This window comes from Athene noctua, chromosome 5 (genome assembly GCF_965140245.1).
Source record: "Athene noctua chromosome 5, bAthNoc1.hap1.1, whole genome shotgun sequence".
Classification (NCBI taxonomy): domain Eukaryota; kingdom Metazoa; phylum Chordata; class Aves; order Strigiformes; family Strigidae; genus Athene; species Athene noctua.
In genome coordinates this window covers 44,182,705-44,210,307 of record NC_134041.1, presented here as the reverse complement: position 1 = coordinate 44,210,307, position 27,603 = coordinate 44,182,705, and the positions used below count along the sequence as shown (strand labels likewise).

Here is a 27,603-nt window from a genome sequence, read left to right as displayed (position 1 = left end):
ACCCAGAAGGAATGTAAGAGATGGTTTACCCTATTAGTATGGCACCAGGATTTGTAGGATGATTTGGATAAAGCAGTCTTGAGTCTGACACTTATGTACCAAGGCACATCTTTAACTAAGATTCTCACCTCCTACTCTACCTTCAAATAAAATTATATGTCTCCATTTTCAGTTACCAGGCTGTGAACTAAATCCTGCTCCTTTCTCCTCTCTATGCATGGTTTCTCCTGAGAGATAGAAATGTCTAGTTCACTCGTCTAGACATGTCAATGGCGGATCTAGCAGAGACTTCATGTATGCCCAGACATGGTATCAGGTTCAGCAGCTCAGTGGCTTTTTCCACCAGGAGTATTGTACCAATCCGGTATCTCTGCCGTAAGTAATACAATGAGTTCAGCATAGATAAGAAGTCATGTGGGGCTCTTACTGCTGTTACCCACTCATGCTACTCAGCGTTCAAGGTTTTAAATCATTACAGGCCTTGCTTGATAAACTGTTTTGGTTTTGGTTTGGTGGGGGAATTTACCTGGAGTGTAGTGAGGTTTGGTGGCTAAATTCAATCTTTGCTTGAGTACATGGAGTTTCCACTTAGGTCAGTGGGGTAGTACATATGCTGCCTTATAGGACATTTCAGCACTTCAGGGAGGAGTTTTTAATCTTTTAATTTTTAATACAAGGAACTGTCTGTATCTCCCTGTGACCACCTCCCTCTTTCCAAATATACCCTTTGCTTAAGTGGCTTTAGGAGCAGCCTGCATAAATCTTTGCTTTCTCATACTTGTATCTTCAAAATGAATTCATTTTTCACTGCATTCTTGTGTGCCTAATTTCAAATGATCTAACTTCAAATTGTCAATATCTGCAAAACCATTTCAAGAGCAGCAAATGAGATCTGCCTCATTACATAGTGCTAGATGAACATAAGCAGTAGCTAAGACAGGCGTCATCAGCAGAGCTGTCTCCTGAGCACATTTTGATCATGTGGAAGTCTGGCAAACAGCATCAGTCTGGCAAATAGCCTTCACCATTTTAATTTTCCAAAGATAGAGAATTAAACCTTGACCCTGCTTCCCTTTTTCCCTGGAGCCCAGGCTGACCTGTGCTGAAAGTATCAATAAGCAGTGGATTTCAGCATGATTCAATCCGTTCTGAAAAACTTGCAAAACTCTTGATTTGGCTTTTTTTTCTTTTTCTGGTTGTTTTTTATTTTTAAATATATCATAGATAATATTTGTTATTTTAAAATATTTCAGATATGCTTAATCTTGTCCACTTTTACACAGACATCAGGGAGACTTGTCAGTAGTTTGCAGCACCACTGTAAGAGAAACAGTTAATGCCAGGCTCTCTCTAAGTGGGCTTAATGCACGATGAGATGTAGGACTGGAACAGAAATATGTAGGATTTGATCACAGAGCTGGAGTGTGTGCTGAAATAGCTAGTATGCCCATGGTGTGTTACTTGCTGGGCAGCCTGTATGCCATGCTACCACCCAGGAATCTCCTCCAAGCTGCAGCAAGCTTCTCACTACGAAAGTCCCTGGTACGAGGCTGGCCTTCTTTGGTATGTGGGACTGAGCGGCACTGTATGTGAACGCCAAAAGGGGATAGATTAGGAAGAAAGGATTTCCTAAGATTTTAAACCCTCCAGATTTAACAGTACATTAGGCAAATGCCAAAACCCCTGGTAACTCGGAGAAGAACAGTGGCAACATCTAGTGGCTGTTGAAGCTACAGGTCTGTACTGCCAGGGAATACCCTTATTCATGACACATACTTGCCCTGCTGTGCTCTTTGCTGGACGCTTCTTTTTCCATCGGATATGAGTGTTTGGGATAGATATGCCCACTAGGCACCTTACTATTTTCTGTTTTTAAACTACTCTCTGAGTAGCAGACTGAAGCCCAAATTAATCCCTAGCCTACTGCATAACTATTCAGTAATCCTTCAGTTTTGCTTTGGGCCAGTAACCTCAGGGCTGGCTCCCATTCCACCTTTGAAAGTCTGTTTGTCAGGCTCCTTCTGACATGATCTGCTATGAGAAGAAATGACTCTCGCTTGAGAAGGTTGTAGAGGTTAATAGGGAATTTAATCAGAGCCCTGGACACAGCAACCATCCTGCAATGTGTCAAACCATCTGGAGTAGCTCATAATCCTACCATGTCAGATTTATTAAGCACAACAAGATGCAGTCCTAATCTGCAGCCTGTGCATCTGTAGATTTATTTCCTTGGGAGCTGTGCTTCTGGTTGGAGAGAAGCTCAAGTTTGGCATCAGCAAACATCGCTGCCCCTTTGTGAGTTTCCTGTCTGCAAATCAATCAAAAATATGCTGGATAGTCCCAAAATCCACCTCTAGATCACTGCATAAGGAACCTCTCCTTTGTAATTAATCCAAAAACATCCACAAAATGATACCTGAACACGTGTCCAGAGTCTGCAGTGTAATCCTACAGCTGACTCTATCATCTCTTGCAGTGCTTGGGAATTGCCGCCTGTGAGTGACATGCATCTGGGAAAGGTGACCTGCTAACACTTGTCCTAAACTGAGCACAACAAACCTCTCAGGACCCAGAAATTGTGTAGGCTTTAACATGAACTGGGTGAGGGTTAGAGTTAGGATTAGGCTTAGTGCCTGAGAATACGATGGGATATATTTGATTTTCTGATCTCTTGGTTAATATTAGAAATAATTTGAATCATTCAATGTGAGTTTATATTTGGATTTACTAGAGCTGACGAACTTCCACTGATACCAGGTTTACAAACAGAGGGTGGGGTTTAGGTTAGAGCAGGGTGAGGGGCAGGGCTGAGGCAGGCCAGCTGGGGCTGGCCCATAAATTTCTTCACCCTGTCACTTAGTAAGTGAGTGCTTTGTAGCCTGTAGTACAGAAGTTTTGGATCTCATTTAAGTTTTCGCTTGCATGTGGCTTTTTTAATATATAGAGGGTTTAAGTCCAATTTATGTGTTTCTATTGGTGAGACATCCTATCCATTTCTGGACTCCTTATATTCTCCTGGCCTTAGTAGTTTATTGGTAGTGCTAATTGCATGTGCTATACTCATAGCAGTTTCTCCTGGGTGCCAAGCAAAGAAGATGACAAAATGCCACCTGTAAAGTGCATATCACAAGTTTATTCTTCTGCACAAACAAATAGAAAGTGATTATAAATTGGGAAAAAAAAAAAAACAACAACCAACAAACAAACAACAAAATGACAAAACAGAAAAAGAAAAAAAAGTATTTCCATAAACAAAGATGCCAACTCTGTTCTTCTTCTGGGGTCACATCTTCCACTGGACAGAGCACTGCTGTTGGGCTCCCATTTTCACAGCACTGACATGTCTCTTCTAGGAAGAGGGTCTGGTAGGTGATGCTGGATGTTATAGCAGAAAGGGAGCATGTTCTTTCCAAGGGACAATCTTGGCTTGAACAGTGCCCATGTCTGGAGATCAGTGACTCCTCACTCCAGTGTCTTCTGAGATTCTTCCTCTCAGCTGCAGCATGATATTGAGGTTCTCTCTGGCAAGTGTTCCCATATATTCACAGGGAAAGGACTGATACTTCTGAAGCAAAGATTAACCCCCAGAATTGCCGTAGCTGCAATGTGTGACCTGCAGCATGCTAGAGAGGAGGGATGATAGGCAGTTTTAAATCAGAGCCCAGCAGACATCTTCAAATGCTTAACAAGGGGACACTGGGGTTTGGCCTACTACTGTAGCTTATATCTTAGCAGGTAGGAGCTAGAACTTGTGAAACAACTGTTTATGTTTGTGCTTGTTCAACAGCTGAGGAATTCGAAATTTGGAGAGTCTCAAGACAAGCTAATATGGTTCAAAAATATTCCTCGTAACCTCACCTGTGACCTTTCTAACAGGCCAGCCACAATATTTTCATGAGCAGACACTAGCAGAGCTGCTTTAAGCCAGCAGTAGTGCAGGTTTCTTCCTTATAGCTTAGCAGATGCATCTCAGTATTATTTCTCATCTCATGCTACTTCCAGCCACAGGCCTTATTTGGGATACACCACAAGCACTGTAGGCCTCATCTGCAACACCCTCTGCTTCTGCAGATCAAGTCCTGTCAAAGCGTAGGATCCAGAAAAGATTGGGAGGGGCTGAGATCCATCAAATTACTTTGGCTTTACTTCTAAACATAGCTTTGAACCAAGGATGTTAGAAGTGAAATGCAGGAACCCCAGCCTCCTGGTTCTTTTCCTTGCTTGATGTTTAATATTCGTTCTCCAATTGGACCTAACTTTTTTCATCTTCTGCCTACTATGTTGTCAGAAGTGATGGGCCAAATGCAGTTATTCCATTCACTTGGGTCCTGACATCTAACATTCAGCAGTGTTTGGCCATCACTCCTTGGCTTGCATCAGTGTCTTCCAGAAATCTGGAGTGGGACCACTCTAATCTCCCTTACATGCTAAGGCCAGACCTCTCTTTTTTTTTTTCCAGTGGCAAAGATGAATTTCCTGAGACACTCAGGCCCTGAGAGCACTTATCTTTAGGGGCCTGAGGGAAAGGGACACTGGAATAAGATTCAGAGTTTCTGAGGTTATTTCTTCACTGCAGAATTATCTCGAGCACCCTTTTTCTGGTCCACACAACCCCTCTCTTCACCTGAGTTCGGTAATGATTTCAACCTGGGCTAGCTTGTCTCTCTTAAGACTAGGGATAAAACCACTAGCCAGTGACAGACAGCCCTCCACAAAAAGACTAGAGACAAACTTCTGGAGCATTGCTAGTCCTTGAGTTCCTTTCCACAGCTTTCCTAGAAAAATAGAAGACTCCTCCTTCCATGTTTGCGAAAAATCACAGCGCTTCAGCTTGCTACAGCACACAAAAATTTTTTCCAGGAACACTGGCAATGCAATGCATCACAGGATGAGTGAGAAAGCAATTGTCCAAATTAGGTTTTGTAGCATAGATGCTCCCCTTCACCAGAGCTAAGTGGATTCTGGTGATCTGAATTAACTCTGTGGTGATACCTTGTCCTAAGTCCTTCCCTCTGGGACTTTCCAGGAACACATACAATCATCTCAAGAGTTCAGGTTGGCTGCTCTCTATGTCATACAGCCAGTGCAGCATATATTCTGGCTCAAACACCCCTTTGTTCATTAACCAAAGGCATTCCCAAAGGTTTTCCCTCCATCCTCTTCTATGGCTGATAGTCTGCCAAGTGAGGTGTAAGTCCTGTCCTCCTCCCGCCACAGCATGCTTATCCTGTTTCAGAGCCTCCAGGAATGTGCATTGCAAACACAGGCCTGCAGGACAAGCCCAGCCAGAGTGTGAAGGATTCAAAGGCAGGATTGTGTATTACTTTTCCTTTTCTCTCATTCTCTCCCTCCCAAGCTTGTATGAGACTAGAGCTGCTAGCTAGGTTCTCCAGACCTCTTTTTCTTCATAGGAGAGCACATGTGCAAAATCTCCAGGTGCTCACAGAGAAGCACTTTAGACCCTCCAAGAAAAAGTAGAGTCCCCAGCTTTTGTGAAAAGAACTACATATCATAAGCTCCTGCTGTGCAGAGGAAGCTTGGCTTGAACTTGGCTTGGACACTAGCTGCACTGCTTGACATCAGCCCCATTTGCTCTCTTTTTTTTCTTCCCAGAAGCTATAGTTTTGTACATCCAAAGTTTATGCTCACTCAAAGCAGAGAATGGCTTCTGCCTGAAGGAGAGGAGATGTATCTCAAGTGTGGCTATGAGACCCTCATCCTGCCTCTAGTACTCATCCCTGAGGATCTAGCAAAAGGCTGGGCAACTCCTGCCCAGAAAGAAGTGAGAAGCCCCTTCCTTGCAGCTGGAGGATCTGCTGTTTAGGAGCCAGTGCTTCAGGAGCAATGCCTTCTTGGTGTACTTGTGGGCTCACGCTGTAAAAGTGGCTACTGCAAAAGGAGGGAGCACAGGTGGAAAGCAAATTGCAGGGGTGTGTGCAAACCAGAGCACAGATGACATGCACACACACATGCACAGTCTCTACTAATATAATCAATTTTTCCCTGGGAAAGGGAATGCTTTCTTCTTGTATGCCTTTAGTGTAGGGATTAAGTCTGAGGCTAGCCTGGGACATTCAAGGAATAACCAGTCCTGTTTCCCCAGCATCACTAGCAAACTGAGCTCTGTACGTGTGTGTGAATACAGATCCTCTGGGACTCTCAGAGCACTTAAGTTCTTACCAAATAGACCCCAAGGATACTTAAGTCATTTAGTATAAAGTTCTACATGGGACTTTCTGTTTCCCTGACCTCCACTTCCATACTGGAAGTTCCATTTCCAGCTCATCACAGAGTCTTCAGTAAGTTTTACATCATGACCCATTTCCAATCTAGCCACACTTCTGTACTAAACAAAGAGATGATGTGCAAGTGCGTATTCTGTCCTGCCTCCATTAAAAGCCAACCGTACCTTCTCCCACACAGTCCTCCTTTGTACTTACAGTATCTGTATCCTGTTCCAGTGGGGCTAATGCTGCAGGGCCTTCCTTGCACCAACCAGCCACCGCCTAAATTTAGCTTTGACTTTGTGTCAAATTGATACTTCCTTCTGCAGTTGTCCAGCTTGTGTTAGCCCCACCAAGTCCATTCAACGCCCCTCTTTGGCAAACTACTCCCAGATCTGATAGCCATGTTTAGCACCAGCTAGGATGACTCTCCCTTTTACCCCCAGCCCTGGTGACTGGAGGAACAGGCACACATGTCCACCCTCCTGCACAGGGCACACAGCCCACACGTGAATGTGCAAACACCCTCCCTCACTCTGCTCTCTCGCCTCCTTCCCCATGCCCCTCCAGAGGGCAGCCTGCGAGAAGTGTCCAAGGCAAAGCCCCACTTCTACTTTCACTTCCTGCTGAGTGTTGCTGTGTGCATGTGTACAGATGCACACAGCATCTGTGCACACACAGATGCATGTGTACAGACTGACAGGCTCAGAGACAAGCAGTCTAATGGGGAAGCTTAGGCTTCTGTACTGTAATCCCACCTCTAACCATTGCTTCCTGGAAAGCTCTTGCCCCCCAGTCTCCATCCATTCAGGGGTGACTCCAAAGCTCTTGGGAAAGGAAAACCACTACCACCTACATGTCCTCATGTGAGACAATCCCTCCCATTCACACCCTCCAGAGGTAGGTGTTGCTGATGTGTGCAAGTTCCCAGTCTCTGTGTACCACACACGTGCCCTCTCTCCACATTCTTCCTGCTGCTGTAGCCACAGCCAGTAAGCCCTGCCATGAAGCTGCCCATCTGAGACCAAGGAGAGGTTGGGGAAGAGGGTGATGCAGAAGGGGAGTCATTTTTTTTTTCTTTTTTCTTAATTTTCTGTTACTCATCCCAATGTACTGAGCTGACATGAAAGACAACACGAGCACTATCTCTGCGGGGCCATGGACAGGATGGGAGGGGTGCCTTCCTCAGTGGTGGCCAAAGCTTGGCCGCCACACATTGGCCTGCATCCCTGTTCTCGCTGCTGAGAATTTGGGCCTGGCCACCTGAAACCGAGAGGCCGAGGCTGGGTTTGGGGAAGGCCCCTGGCCTGCCTGACCAGACTCGGGGGAGCTCTGGTATGGTTTAGGGGACTGACTGAGCTCCACCTGAAATGGCGCTGGTGTAGCAGGGGCAGAAGAGGCCATTTCTGTTCTCCACACAGGCTCATCCAATGTGGTGGCTGAGCGGGGCGCAAGCACGGTGGGTGCCAGGCTGCTTGAAGCGGTCATGGGAGCTGGAGTGGAGAAGCGGCGGATCTCCTGGGTCTTGGCTGTTTTCACAGGGACCTGCTTGGCTGCCATGAAGGATGAGCTAGCCTGTGGGGTGGGCTGACCAGGAGACTCCTGAATGCTGGGGTTTGGGGGATCCCCAAAACAGAACATGGCTGAATTTAATTGATAGGGCTGGTGGCGCATTATATCAATGACCTTGATCCCTGATTTCTGGCCAGGTGCCTTTTTCACTTTGCTCTCTGCTTTGCTAGCCTGACATTTGCTGGCTGCCAGGGGATAGAAAGGGGAATGCATTGGGTTGTAAGCTATTGGAGGGGGAGCCCGGATGTTGGGTGAATATTTCCAGGATGAGGGTAGAGAAGGGGAAGGAGAGGGTGTCCTGGGCTTGGACTGTGGCTTCGGTGTTGTCTCTACTACGTATTTGTCCATGCGGCTTTGCCGTTTGGCAAAGAGCTCTGCCCCCTTGCCTTTAAGCTGAGGCATGTCCTGGGCCCCATTTACCAGTCCAGCATCTTGCTGGTGAGGCTTAGGAGCCACTGGAGGTGGGGTCTTGAACTTGCGGCCAGAGGACTGCATGAAGTTGCAGGCTTCAGCACCCAGGCTGAGGAAGTCCTCCTCAGGCCCAGACTCAAAGCCTGCCCCAGGGTGGTCACCTTTTGGCTTCTCGTCCAGGTTCTGCACCAGAGACAGGAGCTCAGGGTTGGGTGAATTCTTCTTCTTCTCCTCAATCTTACTGAACATGGGTTTCTTGTTACCCCGCCGGCGAGCCTCCTGCAGGATGCCTGTGCGGGGAGCTGGCACGGCAATCCTCTGCTCCCTGGATGTTAAGGGCTCAGAAGCAGGTCGTGGCATTGCTGGTGAGACAGCTGGAGAAGGCTGCTTTGGCACAGGGGAACTGCTTATCGTGTGCTGTGATGGTACTGGACTAATATACAAAGAAGAAGAGGCTGTTCCAGGGACTTGTGGCTGGGATGCTGTGGAGGCCACCTCCCCTCCTGGCTTTGAGGGAGTTGACAGAAAGATAGATGTGGTGGATGTCCGGGCAGTGTTGGCAGAAGGCTTAGTCTCTGAAGCACTTCCTCCCCCTCTTGACTGTGACTCCAGTGGTGGTGTTGGCCTTCCCGGTGCAGGAATATACAGAGATGTGGAAGAGCTGACTGGACCACGGTGTGTTGCCACTGGTGCATTGGGAGGTGTTCCTGGAGCCAGAGGTGAGAAAGGAGGAACCACTGTGCTTTGCACACCCAGACTTTCATTAGGTTTCTTGGGTGCAGATGGCCTGAAGATGACAGAGGATGTTGCTGGACGCTGGTCAGAAAAGCCAGGAGTAAAGGGCCGTGCAGACCTGTTGAACATGCTTGTTGAGCTTGCAGAGAAAGGGTCAGGGGTGCTTGGGGGAGGCGGGAAGAAAGTGGGGCTAGGGGGTGCCAGGAGCTGAGAGGGGAGGGTGGCTGGCTGCTTGCTGGGCACTTGCACACCTTCCAGGTGGATGCTGAGGGGCACACTGTCTGCCTTCTGTGGCACAGGCATATCTCCGTTCACCGTGCCCTGCTGCAGCTGGGCACCTGGGGCAAGCTGGGGGCTCTTCTGTGTCGGAACTTTCTCGACTGTATACTTCCCAGCCCGTTCCCTCTGCTGCTCAAATAATCGTGCTCCTTTACCTGAGGCTTCACTCAAACCTTTTTGCTTCTCTTTCTTCTGTTCAGAGTCAGACTTGGACTTTTCAATGTCCAGGTAAGTGTTTTCCCAGTCTGAGTGATTAGTTAGACTTCGGGCATCAGAGAAACCTTCCTCATCAAATTCCGACTCACTAGTTGGGAAAACTCCGTCTTCCTCCTCGTAGGAGCGGTCTTCGTCAACACTCCCAAAACTTACCAATGTATACTTCTTAGCCCTCTGCCTTCGCTTCTTGAACATCAGCACCCCCTTGGAATGGGGGTTGGGTGCGTCTGTCAGCAGGGATGCAATGGTTTTGCACTTGGTTTTGGCTTCTTTCACGTTCTTCTCTTGAATGCTCTCGTGGCGGTGGAGCTCTGCAAGAGACAAAAAGAGGCAAGCTCAGAGCTCATCAAAAATCTGGGTGGTCAAAGATGGACAGTGATATGGCTATAGGTATTCTAGTACCTATATGAGGAAACACACTGTCACCCCCTTCCCTTCTTTTTCTTTCCTACCTTTGCTGATAGTGTCTTTAGGAACTGCTGATAGAATCCCAAGTGCAGTTTTCTCTTTCCCTGCAAACACGATAGAAGTCCATGCAGGTGTGGGGAGGGAACTCCCCCTACTCTGACAGCCAGTCTGTTTCCTGATCAGACCTGGGATTTCCTGTTTCTGCAGCATGTGGCCAAGAGTCCCAGGCTGTTTTTACACTGCATGCCCTTGCTCCTGGGAATTTTTACCATTTACTTATCACCCTGAAGATGGAGCCCTGCTTTTCGTAAACCTTCCTCCTACCATACGAAGGATTCCCAGGAGCAAATAATCTCTCTTGCCCTGAGAGTTTGGGAAGAGCCACTGTTAGCACCCATGCATGCGTGCAATGGGAGAGGTGCTCTGCAGGCACAGTCTGGCTGCTCCTGCATTGGGCCCTGCAGTTTCAGCTGCAGAGTCAGAGTATCTTGCAGCAGCATTGTGTGTAAGGCTGTTTGCTGCTCTCCACAGCAGCCCTGCAATGGTAGGAGACATGTTTTCACCCTTGCTGTAGTACCTTGTCTCTGCCCCATGCCCAGCAAGGAAGAAGAGCATTTGCTCCTGAGCAAGAATCCTAGACCCCCACAACTGATCAGCCAGGCCAGAAGTAATCCACTTAGACAAGCTTGCTTGGAAAAGCCAACACCTGTTGGGACACTGGCATGAAAGTGTGGAATAATCATTTTCCACCTGTTCTGCCAGCCCAGTGGTCAGTAAAGACCCAGGGAGGAACGTTGTGTTCTCTGCCTTGCATGCAGGGAAAGCAGTGGGTGAACAATATTCAGTAGTAAAGCCAAACTCGGCTGCCCTAAGGAAAGTGTAGACATACCCTGAATTAGTGTTCAAGTGGCAGAAATAAGCCCTAACCTTGCACAGAAGGAAACTCCACATACCTAAACCATAGACTAATTTCTGATTCATTTCATCCTTTTCATTACTCCCACTGTCTTTTTGCCAGCATGATAGTACAGATTAAATATCCATTCACTGCCTGCATCATCAAAAAAATGTGTAGCACCTTGCCCAGCCCTGACATTCTCAAGAATTAGGTACAAAATTATACCTTAAGAGGGAGAGGAGAGGAGAGGAGAGGAGAGGAGAGGAGAGGAGAGGAGAGGAGAGGAGAGGAGAGGAGAGGAGAGGAGAGGAGAGGAGAGGAGAGGAGAGGAGAGGAGAGGAGAGGAGAGGAGAGGAGAGGAGAGGAGAGGAGAGGAGAGGAGAGGAGAGGAGAGGAGAGGAGAGGAGAGGGCTGCAGGCAGTGCTGTGGGATGGTTTTAGCTCAAGAGAGAATGGAAGATGCTCTGTCCTCTCAGGATCTCGCTTCTGACCATTTTGTCAGAGAGCATTCATTCACTGGGGACTTGCTAATGTGGCAAAGTTACCTGCAGTGGGGGACAGGGAGCTTAGCTAAGAAGGATACTAGTTTTCCTGAGGACTGCAGATGTCCCCCAAAACCTGGCTAGGTTGCACAGTTGTGGCAGGTGTCATCATTCCACAGGTGTAACCACATCAGGAAGAGCTTCCCTCTTCACCCCATGCTGAAAATAAGGTGTTGATTTGCAGAGCAATCATCCTTCCAGAAGCTCAAGATAAACACAGGGAAAGACTCTTCTCAAGGTTTGCAGACATTCCATAGCACATGCTACTGCTTTGGGATTTCAGCAAGGGGACTTCTGTAGCTTGAGATCACCTCATAGGGATGCACAGTCCATTCCTCCCCGTTGCACACAGAAAATTGAAAACAGCAAAATCAATGCTGAAAAAATGGCTCACTATTTGTACTTGCACTTGCAAAGTGAAGGCTCTCTCAAAACTTCCCTTATAGAATGACTCCGGCTTGCTGAACCAAGGCTGAAGTAGTGTCCAGATTTTTGTGGAGACTTAGTGGTCTTCAGAGCAGTCATAGACTTGCCCTCAAAGACCTTCTCTCCATGATGGAAATGAGTTACAGACCCTGGAGGTCTGTCTCCTCCACTTATGAATCTGCATGCATCTCAGAAAAATGATCATGCCATTCAAGCTACAATTTCCCACAACAGTTTCAGAAAAAAGAAAGAGAGAAATCTTTCTGAGATGACTTGTTGAAGGTAAAGAGCAAGAATGAAATCAGAATAGGGAAAAGAATAGGGGAAGGAGAGGAGAAGAAAAAGGAGAGGAAAGGAAAAGGTGAAGAAAGAAAGAAGAAAAGAGAAGGGAAGAAAAAGGAGAGGAGAGGAAAAGATGAAGAAAGAGGAAAAGAAAAGAAAAGAAAAGAAAAAAGAAAAGAAAAGAAAAGAAAAGAAAAGAAAAGAAAAGAAAAGAAAAGAAAAGAAAAGAAAAGAAAAGAAAAGAAAAGAAAAGAAAAGAAAAGAAAAGAAAAGAAAAGAAAAGAAAAGAGAAAAAAGAAAAGAAAAGAAAAGAAAAGAAAAGAAAAGAAAAGAAAAGAAAAGAAAAGAAAAGAAAAGAAAAGAAAAGAAAAGAAAAGAAAAGAAAAGAAAAGAGAAAAGAAAAGAAAAGAAAAGAAAAGAAAAGAAAAGAAAAGAAAAGAAAAGAAAAGAGAAAAGAAAAGAAAAGAAAAGAAAAGAAAAGAAAAGAAAAGAAAAGAAAAGAAAAGAAAAGAAAAGAAAAGAAAAGAAAAGAAAAGAAAAGAAAAGAAAAGAAAAGAAAAGAAAAGAAAAAGAGAGAGAAAAGAGAAAACAGGAGACATCTGTACCTGCATAAGGCTGATCCAAGCTTGAGAAGGCAGAGTCCAGACCTGGAGAGCTGGGCATGTCACAAAGCCCGTTTAATTCACAGCTCCCCATAAACAGAGAGAGAGGCAAAGAGAGAGAAGCAATGTAGTTCCCTGCTGGAGCAGAACCAAAACTCTGAGGTGTCCAAGCCCTTTGCTATCAGCCCCACAAGCCTTTTAAAGCCTCTCTTTTGTCTCGTAGGCATTGCTGCTGAAAGCCATGAGGTCACTTTGTCTATTTTTGTCTTCTTAGCTTCATCACTAAGCAGTGTGATGGACATTGTCACCTGGCACTTAAACACCCTCCTTCTTTCCCTGACCATTTACTCCCTGTGAGGAGAAACTCCTCTTTTTTCTTGTAAAATAAGAAAATATACTCTACAGTCTCACTGCTTCTGTGGTGCAAGCTTCAGGTTAGTGTTTCCAGTGCCTCAATGTCCAGCATTTCTGTGCTAAAGAGCCCTTCATAGAGATGAGACTAACACAGTGCTCATGTCCAACATGGACAAGCAGAGAAACCCACCCAGGAGGAAGAGACTCTCTGTCTAAAACCCTCTGAGAGCACCCAGCTCCAGGTAAACATAGGGATGAAAAGATAGAGGAGAGGCTTTCTTTTCCTGTGCATACCAATTTCCTTTCATGTCTGAGGAGAGCCAGTCCATGATAAAGATTTCTGTTGTGTACTGGGAGTGAGGAGCATTTAACAGAGGAGCATTAGGATCCTGGGTGCCTGTAGTGAAGTGGTTTAGTTGAATTAAAATGACAAAGGCTGTTACTTATACCACTGAAAAGTGTGGCTGTGCCCAGGGAGGGTGACAGAGCATTTGGAGGCCAAGGAGTGGTGTTTTGGCAGCACCATTCACAGCTCCAGTGCTGGAGACCGAGTGGTGTGGAAAGAGGAGATGCTGACAGTGAGGTCTGGGGTGGGCAAGGAGGAAGGGAACACAGGGTGCTGGGAGTCTACAAATCTCCACAATTGTGGCCTTCTCAGAATCTCCTCACACTTTGGCTAGGTCTAATCTTACTGCCTCTTTCTGTACACAAGCAATAGCTCCTGTGAGAGAATCCCAAAGCCATGGGCAAGGAACACTGCCCTGTGATTCTCCCTCCCAGCAGTCCCAGCATTAGCAACACTGTAGCCCAGGATTCAAGCAGACCATCTCCAGTGTTAGTGAGTCTAGAAGAATGAAGGTCTGACCATGCCTCCTGAAATCCGGTAGCCATCACTGCATGCCAAGAAGACAACCTCCACAAGCAACGTTGCCTGTCATGCCTTATACAAAGGCTCTTGCACCAAAAGCAATGAAAGAGGTTCGCTCTTCTCTGATGAATATTTACCCATATAGGGGTACAGTCTCTTTGGGAAAACCTTGTAGAATCTGATACATACATTATGAAATTAGAAGTTAAAATACATGTCTGTAGTACAGAAACAATTCTCTATTAAGAACATTCAAATGGAATTGATAAAAGAGTCAGTGGAAATCTTATAAAACTCTCCTAAATTCTGTTGGTGTGGTGGATAATTTCTATAGAAAACTTCTTGTGAACTTTTAAAGCACTTAGTTCTTGTCCCCACTAAATTCTGTTGAAATAATCTACACAAAGAAAAAATTTCTATTAAGCAAAGCCTACAAAGATTTTTCCATGAACTTAACTAAATTTCACTGAAGTTATGTTACTAATTGCAGTAAAGAGAAGTGTAAAAAGTATTAATCTTTTCAGGATCAGGCCATGTTAAAATAAAGCATTTCAATTTATGCTGAGGAAAACTACTGAATGTGCAGGCTTACATGGTGTCAGATAACATTTATGTTCACTAGGAGACAAAAAATGGTAAATTCTAGAAAAGTCATTACCACACAAAATAAGAAAACTGCTAATTTCAGAGATAAAGAGCCTAATATTTTTTCACATGGAATCAACTAGAATTTTGTTTTTCCAGCTATTTATGTTAGACAAGGTAATTTTTTCCATGGCTAACATCGCAAATATCTCAGTAAGTCATTGGAGGCTATAGACATCTCATGCTTTTCATACCTGGAGTCCTTTCAAAATGAGATTTGGATAGTTTATATTGGCCTTCTAAGTATTTCCCTTTTGAAAGCTTCAACCTTTCATACTTTGACCAATGTTTGAATTGCAAACAGTAAAGCAGAGGAGTATATATTCTTTTACTTAAAAGAAGTAGTAAAAATCTTGGGACAGAAAACTTGTTTCTTAGTCTTGGATATTTGCACACTTCCACCACATAATCTGTGCATAATATAAAACATAGATATGGCTTCAGCTCCAATTTAGGATGCTACAGGCCAATGCTTTTGTCCTACTCAAGTCTGTAACACTTAAGCATGTATCTGAGGTTAAATATATAGTAAAGTACTTGTCAAACCAGTATTTCTTCTTAAATGGCTAGTGGTTTTAATTGCTCCCAGTGAGACACTGCCCCACTTCAATCTCCTGGTTTTAGGAAAATAGAAATCAAGCTTCTTTGCAGGTGAATCGACAGCCCATGGGGAAAAAACACGCCCAGTCATTGTGTAGATTTTGGACCATTCTTAGCCATTCTGCAACTCCCACAGTGCTATTGAAGAGCTCTGCTAGGCAAAGAGGGTGCAGAGACATTGCTGTGCATGGCTGCAATGTATTAGTCTCATGATATCCTGCTGGAGACTTGAATAGCTTGTTCACTCAAAAGAATCTCCCTCACTTTAGTGAGATTTTGCCTTTCTTCCTGAGCTGGATAGAAATGTGTCCTCAGTGCAAAAGGTCAGCTTTTTCCTGTGCTGACAGCTCACACTCGGGCCCTGGATATTCCCAACATAGTCTTCTGTGACAAGACTGCCAAAGGAGAGCTTTCTTTTGCCAGGACAGCACCTGTTCAATGCACTAGTGAATCTGTCTTTTGCAGTTTTCCTAAGAAAAGTTTATGCCATCATGCTGCATGTCTTTCATTCTTATCTGTTTCATGCTAATAGCTTTAGAGCCCATTTGCTAATTTTAAGAGTCTGAAGTCACAAAGATACAGCACTCATAAAAGTTTACATGAAAATAGGTGGCTGGACAGAGGAAATAGACCACACCATAGGAAGCAGGAAGCCTCAGTGCAGTCTTAATTAGACACCAAAAACTGAAGAACACACACAACAGAGAGATTATGAGTTCTCATTTTGAGTGTGAGAGACATCAGACAGATTTCCATTTTACTAGACATGAGAGAACGAGATATCAAATATAAGACATAACTTAAAAGGACACCAGGATCTGTTAATTCTGCTGCACACAAAATTGCTTGATGTCTGACGCAGGATACCATTGATTCATCTTGTCTTTATCCTTCAGTCTTCCCAGCATCCACTCTAGTAATACAGACAAGCATATGCTCACCATCTGGGTCTGTGGACTTGCTTAATCCTGTAGAACTTGCCATATATTCTTGTTATACAATTGATTTTAGTCCTTTTCTGCAACCAGTCAAGCTCCTACTACATTTAAAAATCCAGCCTTTCATGAGACAACTATATACCTTCCATGTCTTATGTCAGCTGCTGATTAATACACAGCAATCTTTGCTGAATCCCCGGCCATCCATTAAAAATGGTATTATTGCTATTTCCTGTTACTGCTTGCTAGGTACAACACACTCAAGAGAAAAAAACAAAACCAAAACCAAACAACACTTTAAAAGCTTCACTAGAAGGAATCTGTAATTGAAAAAGCAGATAGGAAGACAGTAGTGGTGTACCTGGGAACAATTTTGAGCTCCTCAATCCAGATAACCCACCTCCCTCCCTTGTGTCCCCCACACACCTGGGTTTCTGTGGGAAGAAAGACCGGAGAAAAGCTGCAAGGTGTCTCAGCCAGGTCCCAGTTCTAAATAGTAGCAGTGTCAGGGCTGTGAGGTGCCCCACAGCACATACCGCCTGTTCTGTCTAGATGCAGCCAGAGGACAAGATCCACTGACAGAAGAGAGAAGGGTTGGGATTTTTAATCATCTGTCTCCTCACCAGTCATATAACATTGAGGTGGAGAGGACATTTGATTGACATATGTTAGTGTTTAGTGCTCCATGACTGAAAATATAGAGGTAGTCCTGTTAGATTCAGAAGTCCAGTGAAACACTACTACCAACTTAGCCAGTTAGCTAATCTGACATCATGAGCCATTAATAGTTATGTTTTCTGTTCTATTCTTAGCCAATTGTGCAGTCACCTTACAGTAGTCCTATCTCATCCATATTTCTCTCATTGGAAAAGTCATGTGGAACCATATCGGGTATCTTACAGAAGCCAACAGACACTATGTCCACCTTATTTCTTTAGCCACGAAGTATTATCTTGCTGAGCAGGTCAAAGACTATTGCTTTTTCTAGTTTTTATTAGTCTATGTTGTTTTTACTGATCATTTCGTTTTCCACAAAGTATGCTCAAAAGAACTACTTCATTCATCTAAATGAATGCTAAATTTTTATTTTTTTTCTTATCCCCAGAGCCTGTGTCTAAATAAAAGGTGCTATTCTTTACCTCTTTCCCTGAGACCCTTCCCATAATTACACAGTATTTATCAAGGACAGAGGGCCATTCTGATACAATTTTTACTAATTCCTTACATTTCACCTCTACAGAGAATATGGTTCAGCCTCGTCCTTTCAGTGTAGTCTATGTATCAAGATATGCTGAATCTACTTCTCCCCATTCCTGCCTCTATTTCTTTTATACAAAGGGCTAGATTCTTGGTTAACATAAGCGGGATATATGCTGATAACAGTGAAGCTTTACAGATTTCACAACAAATTGATCTCTCTTCCTACAACGGATTTAAGTGAAACTGAAGAATGATTATTTGTCAGGTTGACAGTTTTCTCCTTCCTAGCTATAATTTTCTCTCACTTTTGTTGAGCAATGACTCTGTTGTTTAATTACCCCTTGTCAAAGTTCTTTTGTGCCTACCCTTTTATTCCTCTCCCTCCCCCATCACTATCACTTTGTCTCATTTCATTGTTGTTTCTGAGCAGACTTGTCCCAACCTTATCAGCAACTCCCATATCACTTATTAGAACTGATGGTAACAATATTGGGTGAGGAGAGGGATTCCCATTGCCTGTTTGCATTATGATTTCTTTCCACTCAGCTCTCAAAATCCTGGAACCTAGAAACTATCAGCTTGGCTAAGACAGTCTATGGGGTTATATATATAGTTGTTTGAGTGTGATCATAGCTCTAATCACCTTAAGATCTGAATTATTGTCAAAATTTAGGCTTAATCCCATTGTTCCCCATCAGCCTTACACATCCTAAGTCACTCCAAAAGTTCATGTGCAAGGACAGGCTATGTTAACTGAATGTCTGTGGCAGCATATTCTGAAAAATCACTAGCTGGGACTCTGCAAGGACCATGGAAGCGTGAGCATGGAAGAGAACTGCTGACACTCTTTCACCAGCAGCAGGATGATGAATGACCTCTGGCCATGTCTAAGGAACTGTGACCATAATCAGAGTCCCTGTGCTGACAGTAATAACATAAAGAAGTAATGTCTGAATAACTGATAGTTTTAAAAAGATGCTTAAAATGGTATATCATATAGTGGAAGTACTAGGACAAAAGAGTATGTAACTTTTAATTTCAGGGATCATATACAGCTTTCCTCCAAACATCTTCAAATACTAAAGATTTTTCTCTCTGAGAGAATATTAGATGCAGCTAGATTTATCTTGAGATAACACAAGTTAAACTAATTCCAGGTCTCTGTCAGGCTCTGGGGCAGCAGGATAGCAGTGAGGTACAGAGGTGAAGCAGAGCAGAACTCTATCAGTCAGCTCTACTTCCAGTGCTGCAACCCACAGCATCTGCACTGAAATGCTGGACAAGAGTGATGCCCAAGGGAACAATGCTGGAAATCTCCAGTAAGAATACCTGAGGAAAACTGACAATTACTTGTGACAATTTCTGAGATGGCTCAAGAAAAAAGGAAAAATTCATCCACACTAGCCAAAACAGATGGCACTAGCTATTAATCTGTCATCTGACCAAATGGTTGATACATCAGCCTGAAAATACCACCTCCATGCTTTCAATAGAAGAACATGAACCGAAGGCATAAGCTCAAATGCCATACTCAAGCCTAAAACTGGAGGAAGAGAGTTCCAGATGCACAGTGTTTATCTCACTTGATCTTCTTTAATAAAAGCCTTCCAAGTTGCAGGGAATTCAAAACCAAATGTTAGTTATTAGATGGGATATTCTTAAGCAGAGGCATGTAACTAGACTGCATACACCAGTGTATGTAAATTGATTTCCCTAGTGGAGGCAATTTGCTGTTTAAATGTGTGCTGAGGTGAGATCAGACTCTGTGGTTCAACCATGGAGGCTGTTGTCCTTGTCCTTGTTTTCTTAGTGGTTGGCTGCTCACTCAGTAGCAAAGGCCAAGGGTTATTCAGCATTGCTTCATGGTGTTAGGAACAGAATTCTTGTAAGATCAATAGTTTAGGCAATTCATTTTAGTCTCCTGGTCTGAGCAGAATACTTTTCTGTTCTACTTTAAAGCAGTTAGGATGGGGACAGTTAACTACTATCATAAACTTTTCATCTTCTATACTGCAGTGATTGGCAAAACCAGTAAGCTAGCCTAACAACCATGTAACTGTGATCATTAGAGTCACAAGCGTCAAAGCTGAAAGCCTAGTAGAAATTGTGGTGCGGTAAGTTCATTCAGGTACTTCATCTTTTCACAGCTCCTGTGGCCTGTACCGATTGTAATAGGCTGATAGATGGTTTGCTGCACTCACCCTCTCTGCAGAGAAATGTGACTGCAGTCACTCTTAGAAAAGGTAATCTGTATGACCCTCCAATGAATAGGCCACTTATTTATAAGCATCCTATCTCGTCAAGTGATGCTGCTGTACATCCGCTTTAAACAAGAAGGATTTCCTTTTCTGATATGGAATGTTATAACTTTGATGACTCTGTACAGGCAGCCAGGCCCATATAAAGCTGAGGAGGAAATTTACCCACCCATTTTTCCCTCCCTTCCCCTACCGTACATGGAGAGGCTCTTGAATACTAGGAACTAAAAATAGTCCAGTGGATAAGTTTAAATTGAGATATTTTGAAGCACTTATTGCACTGACACAAATTCCTATAGTGTGATAGCAAGTTAGGACTAGGCCACTGTCCTGGTATGTCTGTCTTCTGCTAGCAATTGGTATTTCCAGTTGTGAGAAAGCCTAAGCCTATTGGGCCTGCGAGATGGTTTAGGATGGCAATGAAAATACAGTTAGCACAGGTAGCTGAGGAGAAGCAGCCCTGGATACAGATGGATCCCAAGCCTCTGAGGGTTGGTTGTGCGGAGGAGGACAATGCAGGAGCTATGGGGGGCCAAAGAACCTCACTGCTGATTACTTGTGACAACTATAGTCTGATTCTCCCTGCCACAAGCTCCCACTTTCTGCTAACCTCCTGAAACTAATTCAGATATTTTATTTGTATTTTCTGTCTTGTTGTCTCTTCCCTCCCTTCTGCACTGTCCAAGCAGCACAGAAATCATCTCAGTAAGGGATGTGGCTTGACCCTTTACAGTGATGATGAACCGAGGCCCTAAAGATCCCCAGTTTCCTCAGGGATTAATCACCTCTTTAAAGAGAGCAAGTTACTGTTTTAGTGGGAATGGAACAAATTCTTCAGATTAAGCAAGGCATTGGCTATTCAGAAGTATGTATGTTCTCCTGTAGTTCATTTAAAGTAGAGCAAAGAGTGCCTGCTTGCTGGCTATCCCCTTGCCCCACTGAGCAAAACACCTGGGTGCATAGTAGCCACTGGGCAGCAGTGGAGTGAAGGCCCCCCACTTCTAGATGGTGTGTGGCTCCCACACTGCTCACTAGTCTGCATCAGCAATGCTCTGGGTGGTTTTTGAGCAGGCATATCCGTGTCATGTGTCCTGTGGAGGGCTGGGATAATGTATGTGTTTATCCCACAGGTTGGAAAAAATGAGCCAATACCAATATATAAATAGGGCAGGTACTTTGGAAAGAGACAGGCCCAAACCTCACTGCAAGGGCTGTTGCCTCTCTAAGGAGGTCTAAGGCCTTGTGTCTTTGCTGGGGAAGGAGAGGCACAGCTCAGCAGCTGAAGGCATTGCAGGGTATTGTGAGGTGGCACTGTCAGCTGCTGCCTCCTCTTCCCTGTGCTTATCTTGCTCCACCCCACCCATTGTCAAATACTCCTCTCGGGCTGTTGGTACTTGCCATCACACTGTGTTCTGCTCCTGGAGTCAAATCCTTGCCTAGTGTAAATAAGTGAGCTCCATTTGCTGTTGTGTTACAGTGATGCAAAGCAGATGTTAGACAGCAGTGTCACCTCTGGCAACTGCCACGTGATCTATGTCTTCTTAGCAAAGGCAGGGAAAGCAGCTGTAGTTGTCAGGAGATGGTGGAGTTGATGCAAAAAAATACATATATTGGAGAAATGTCAATCAAAGGAAAATGAAGAGAAAACAAATCGGTAACAATCAGAGCATAAAGACTGATCACCCATCATAGTGAGACTATGAAAGGTGGTGGCAGAATATGGGAAGCATTATCTATTTTCATTGACGATCTTGAGGACCGTATACAGTCAGCCCAAATCAGATTTGCTAACCACATCAGAAATGAAAGGAAGTTATACAGAAATGGGGAGGCAGTGTGTCTGAATCAACTTGCCTATGATCTGGAAAGCTCTGGAAACCATGCAGTGAGAGCAAAGATCTACAGAACTCTAAAGACAGGAAATAAAGAGGAGAGCTACTGATTTTAAGTTTGAGAAAACCCAAGGGCTGACAGGCAATAGCAATCCAATCTTACTGAGATCCTTGCATGGCAATAGACTTGTGAAGAATGTCAGTTGCAACTCTCGGTGATGCGCAAAAGAATGACTATGTACCTCTGTTCTTGTACAGAGATTTCAATTATTCATCTAGAAATACTATACCTGCAATTCTGTTTGTCTGAGGTGCAGGGACAGGTGGGAAAGGGAGAAAGTCTCTGTAGCTTAAAACTGACAGTGGAAAGTTAGAAAGAATGAATACAAAGGACAAGAGAAATACCCCCAAAACTGGAGAAAACATCAGAGGAGACAGGAGAAGGGAATACATTCTAGAAAGAAAAGGTGAGGAACCGTCTGGGTAACAGTCCAAACAAACCAAAAAGGAATTTTTCACATTCTTATGGTGCAGCAGCGGGAGTCGTAAAGGAGAAGGCCATGGCAAGGCAAAGAGGGTGTGCTGAGCAGGTATACTGGGAATATATTTTAGATAGGTAGTGCTCCAAAGGGCAGACATCTGATTAGGTAGTCAGAATGGTCCTTAAATGTCTACTGTGTGTATATCAGGCCCCAGGCTTCCATAACTGATCATCCAAGTCACCTACCATAGTTAACTCAGATTTTAAAAGCTTGCCTAGCTTCTAAACCATGAGCTTGATTTTGCGTTCCTGTTTAGCAAAACCCAGGAGTCTCCATGTCTCAGAGTAGGCTACTGTGCTGTGAGTATTGCTATGGAAAGGCAGAGAAACAAAGCTTTAAACTCTGCTGGCTCTGTGGGAGCCCAGAGCAGCTGTAGGAGCTGAACCAATGCAAGCCCAACCATCCTTGATGAGGCTACATTTTTCTGGCAAGAGATGCTGTACCGTGTGCCTCCCATGCTGATAGCTTCTCTGCAGGCAGCCTCCCCACAGAGCCAGTGCAGCTCAGCAGTCCTACATCCTCTTGTGTTTATTCCAGGTATAGGTGCTTCTTAGCTCTGTTCGCCACATAATTAACACCTTCCATCCCTCTTCCTTCCTTGCTTCCGTCCTTCACAGAGTTACTGGCTGCTGATTGTGACTTTTGTTTTAATGGCTGCTGTGCTCCAGCACTGATCAGGACACAGCATTTTGCCTTTGCATTTACTGACAAGATTCCTAACCTAAGAAAAGGCCAAGCTGGCCATGCGAGTTGCCATCCATGGCAGAGTGGCACTTACATAAGGACACCCATGGACAAACATAAATCAGAAGGGGGGTAAGCGGTGGAGGGGTAATAAGAGAATATTATCTCAGTCTGCAGGGCTTCTGGGAACCTTACCTCTAGCTGGCAATAGAGTTGCATCACCTTCTGCCATGGGATATTATTTTGCCACCAGAAATGCTCTGCATTAAATACATGGCTTTCCTGGGAGCCTTCTGTACTGACGCTGTCCATGGAAATAAGTCTTGATGTAAAGCAATTGCTCATCCACTGCTAGGACTATCAGGTGGCAGGGAGCAGCTGAACATGCCTTTCTCAACATTCACTTCATGTTTGTACATTATTCAAAGGGGGAAAAAATAGCTCCGTCCTCAGGAAGGCTAAAATTGCTACTTTCTTTGCTGTCCTAAGGAAGGTGAGTGCTAAAGACTAGGAAGAAATAGTACAAGGCACCAGGCCAGTTCTAGTGCCTAGCAGGGCCAGACATAAGGGACCCAACTGAGTCTGTCCTCTCAATACAGGGCAGAGCAGTAAGACAGTGCCCTGCCTGACAGAAGTAGCCTAGATTTGAAAGTTACCTCTATAGGATCCCTTAGGCAAAATAGATAAAGGAATGTTTAGCCCAAGGAAAAGAGAAAAGAGAGACTTAACAATTGCCTTGTAATATTATCTGGCCTGGGGAAAAACATCTAGCATATGGAGTAGAGAATCAGAAGTTAGAATCTGTGTGCTTTATTTCTGATTCAGTCTCGTAACTTTTCTGTGTCTCCATTTCCCATTCTGTCTCCCAGCGAAGTCACTTTTTAAAAACCTTCTTTATTTCTAGGCTCAGAGAAGTGTAAACTGGTCAGTCAAACTGCACACTGAGGTACTCAGATGAAAACAAGTTCTTGATTATCTTGTTTTTAATATTACTGGATAGATCATAACTGTGAAATCAGGTAACATCTTATTCTGTCTTCATGTTTGGGTTTGAAATACTCCATGTGTAGCAGAAACCAGGAAAGATATTCACAATTAAGGTCACTTCAAGTACATCACCCATGTACCACAATACATTTTTCAGTATTTTATTCCACCTGGAAATGTCTTCACTAGTAGGGATCCCACTACAAGGAACTGTTCCAAGATCTGATTTACTAGCTCCTGCCTGTCCTTGGTGGCAGTGCCGATACCTAAAAAGCAGTAAATTCTATCAGAGCTCACCAGCTGCTGCCAGACATGGGCACTCTTGCTTGAGTAAGTGCCTGCAGAGAAAATATCCTCTGGAAGCTGATATAGACAAGTCCCTCCCTGAGCTTGACAGGGTGAAAGAAATAAATGAGCTACTGACAACACTCTTTTAGGGCTATGCTGACTGAAAATTATCTCCACTTGGTCCTTAATCGTGTGTAATACTACATGCCTCTGTGCCCATGGAGAGCTGAGCTGAACAGGGGACTCCTCGGGAGGCCCTTGGAACAAACACCCTGTGCTTGGACACACAGATACCTAAGGAGTAATCTGAGCTGCTGAGATCTCCTAAAGGCCAGGCCTAGGAAATTTAACCCCCAATTTGTTTTCTGACACCATCATTTCCCCTGAGTCTTCTTCAGCCCAAAGTATTAAAGAAACCAATGACCTCCACCCTGTTTTCAGCACATAGAGGTGCTAGAGCACAGCTGATCATGTGGCTACAGCTTCTACATGTGACTCCCAGATCCCAGACCCTTTCTCTTTTCTGTTCCTTGAGACATCTTGGGTGAGGTAGGCCCCAGTGCCAAAGCTGCATTAGGAAGCCCCAGTCCCTGCAGGTCTGACCTGACTCTGCTTCTCCCCAAGCTAGAGGAGCTAACCCACTTGACATTTGCAGGAATGAGGCTTTTAAAAGGAGATCCAGCACAGGAAGAGGGCATGGGTGAGTGGCAGGGTGCAGAGGACTTACTGGCCTCCTTGGCTTTCTCTGCATACGTGGTGGTTAGGTCTTCATCAACCGGGTGTTCCACTGGCCCTACCATGGGGATGAGATGGCGTTCCGCTCGGATAGCCTTGGTGGCATGGGGCAAGAGCATTGCCTCTGGAGAAGGATCCCGTTCCTCTTTCGATGGTGGCCGCAACTGCCCCTCGCTCTCCGAGAATGGAGTGTCTGTGCGGCTGCCAGGTGGGCAGGCAATCTCTCTCTTGGCCACTCCACTGGAGCTGGCCACCTCAGCTTCCCCCTGCACAGCAGTCTCTGGTGTGCTCTCATAGCCACTCTGTTCAGACAGGGACACCTCATCCGGAGGTGCATCTGCCTTGCTGTTGGTGCTGTCGGGAGGGGAGCGCGGGCTCTTCTTGCGAGCCCGGCGGTGCTTCTCCTGGGCCACATTGTCAGCATCGCTGTCTGTCTCGCCGTAGTAGGCCTCACTGTCCGGCGGGGAGGTGACGCTCTCCAGGTGCCTCTGTGACCTCCGTGGCTGTGAGGGCTGTGCAGTGACTGGGGCTCCTGCTGGTTCAGGGCTGAGTAGCTGTGCTGGAGTGCTGAGTGGGGATGGTGGAGAGAGCACTCGCTGCCCCGGAGAAGGAGAGCGCTGGAGCCGTGGACCAGTCTGGTCCCCACCAACTATCCTGTGAGGAGAAGAAAAAGGTAAGCAAGCTCTGGCTGGTGGGCTGAGCTGGAAGGACACCCCCACACATGAGAGAGAAGTAGGGATTGAGATGGTGTTTCAGGTGTCTTTCAGGTACCTCAGACACCTGAAGTGCAGACACCAAGGACATACTCATCTCTGACCTCAGCTACATGCTCTCAACCTGATTATCTGCTTCATGACTCTTTGAAAACCAGGTGTAAACACTTGAAAATCAGAGTGCCCTGAGAGTATAAAAATCTGGGAGCCAGCTTAATCAGTTCCCTAGCCATTTCTTCTGGGCTGGTGAATTTCCTGCATAGCAAACGTTCCCCAGAACTGTGGGACATACCCCTATGGCCTGCTGCTTGCCAGGGGGGACAGGTGATGCCTCAGCTACCGCACTGCACTCCAGCTGCTCCTACAGCTTGGGACTGCACTGTGGAGCTGTCAGCTCTGCCAATCTCAGCACCCCTAACTGATTCAGAGTTCAGAGTGGGCTCCAAAGAAAGAAGTCTGTGCTATTTGTTTGCCCTGACCTCTGTGTGGGAGTAAATAGCAAATACTTAGGAGAAAAAGGCCCAAGTGTTTTCTGGGGGTAGAACTCTGCTATGCTGTGGTAGGAGTCCACCCTGATGTGTGGCCTGCTCGTTGTGGGACTGCTTCACAAGCTAGCTACTAGTGTCTTGGTTTTGACGACCATACTGCAGTCATGCCAGCCAGCCCAACCCATGCTGGCATTCATTTTTGGCTTAGACATAGCATCTTCTAACCTGTCAGTCAGCTGGAAGGATGGCTAGTGTAGGGGAAGGGCAGACTGGGGAGTCAGCCCTATTGATGACTCCCAGAGGGAGTGAGAACTGGCTATGCTGACAGAAAAAGAGCCAACTCCGTCCTCCCTCTCCTCAAGAGTCTGGATTTCAATGGCAGTTTGACTCCAGACCACACAGATGGGGCAGGGAACTTCTTCCTTCCCTTGCCAGAGTCACCAGAGCTTCATAGAGTTACAAAGGAGCTCTAAGTATTTGTCTTCTGAGCATGCACACCAAGAAGCCAGGCAGACAGCATTGCCTCTGTAAAGTTGAATTCATGACTTGGATCCCAATTCCAAACTGTGAAAAATTCATAATCGTGTCAAATGCAAACCATTGTTGAATCTAAGGGTGGGACAATTTCTCTGACAGTTTATTTTTTTAATAATATTTGCTATTATGAACTCTCACTGGGGAGCAAACTCGAGGCTCCCCAAGCAAAACAGAGCAGTTCTTCCTCTTCTTTAAATACTTGACAAGAAAACTGAAAAGCATTGCTGCCTGTGAGCCAGTTCCTCTTGTTCTGCACTGTCAGGTCACAGTCTCCCTCCCTCTCTCTCCACACACATCCCTCACTGACAGAAATACATATACGACCTTGCATACTCCAGAGTCATCCAGCTACCTCTCCTTTCTGAACAGGACTGATCGGTGTTTTCTCTGGGAACATAAATATGAAGTGGGAATAGAGATGTGATCAGAAAGCAATATTTGATGAGTTTTCCACTACCTCAAGATGAAGTCACCTGGCTATGTTATTTCCAAACCATCTGATGTTGGCTCCCAGAGAGGGCTGTGAGAAGCCTGCCTTTGTCACTTTGCTAATTCGACATGTGCTGGCCCATGGGAATTTGCCCAGGCACCTGCTGGCTGCAGACTGGCTCTGATGGAGTGAGATAAGGCCTTGGCAAGGGACCAAGAGCTATTCTGGACATCTTGTTCAGGGCTCGCTCATCCCACTTACAGTTAGGGCATAGGGTGAGCACATCAGAAGGCACTGGTGCTTTCCCTGAAGCCAAGGGGAAGATCCTATGCAGTCAGGCTTTCCTTCTCTGAGCACTGCTCACTTCTGCCACTGCCTTACAAATGCCAGCAGCCAGCATGGATGTCCCTCTCCACGGCTCACAGTGCTCTGTGTTTTCAAGAAAATCACATCTCCCAGTCCCCTTCACCATGACCGGCCATATTTCCTGAGGGTGACTTCTGTTTTGGCAATAGTTTGGACTAGCTGGGACCTCACACAGCTTTGCTGCCTTTCCTTTATATGATTCATCTACAGCTTGAGCCTTATCTAGCATGCATGGAGGCAGAAGGTTAGCTGAGCACAGGAAGAACCAGAGATGTTACTAGGACCATTTTCGTGCTTAAATTTGAGCCTGGTCTCCAATATTCTGCTGGAGGAGAGACTGGAACATGCATTTCTTCCTGTAAAATGGGACTCATCTACAGACCTCTTACTGTTGCAGAAGTCAGTTTATATCTTGTTGGACTACAACAGCCTGCTGTAGTAAATACTTGGGTAATCTTGTCTTGGCTCAATTATCCAATGTGTAGTCAAATACATTTCTACAGAACAGTTATTTACCCAGAATGGAGTCTGTTAATTGCTGAGA

General features: G+C 45.1%; 1 protein-coding gene across 1 annotated transcript in view; it reads right to left on the bottom strand.

Annotated features, from left to right (window-relative positions):
• Positions 1-3,113: 3,113 nt before the first annotated feature.
• SYNPO2L (synaptopodin 2 like) overlaps positions 3,114-27,603 on the bottom strand; it is a 39,932-nt gene continuing 15,442 nt past the window's right edge. The window contains exons 3-4 of the mRNA XM_074907257.1: positions 24,518-25,179; positions 3,114-9,748 (exon numbers count right to left, since the gene is read on the bottom strand). Of these exons, the coding sequence (XP_074763358.1) occupies positions 7,410-9,748; positions 24,518-25,179 (3,001 nt within the window). The 3' untranslated portion in view covers positions 3,114-7,409. The remainder of the gene's footprint in view (positions 9,749-24,517; positions 25,180-27,603) is intronic.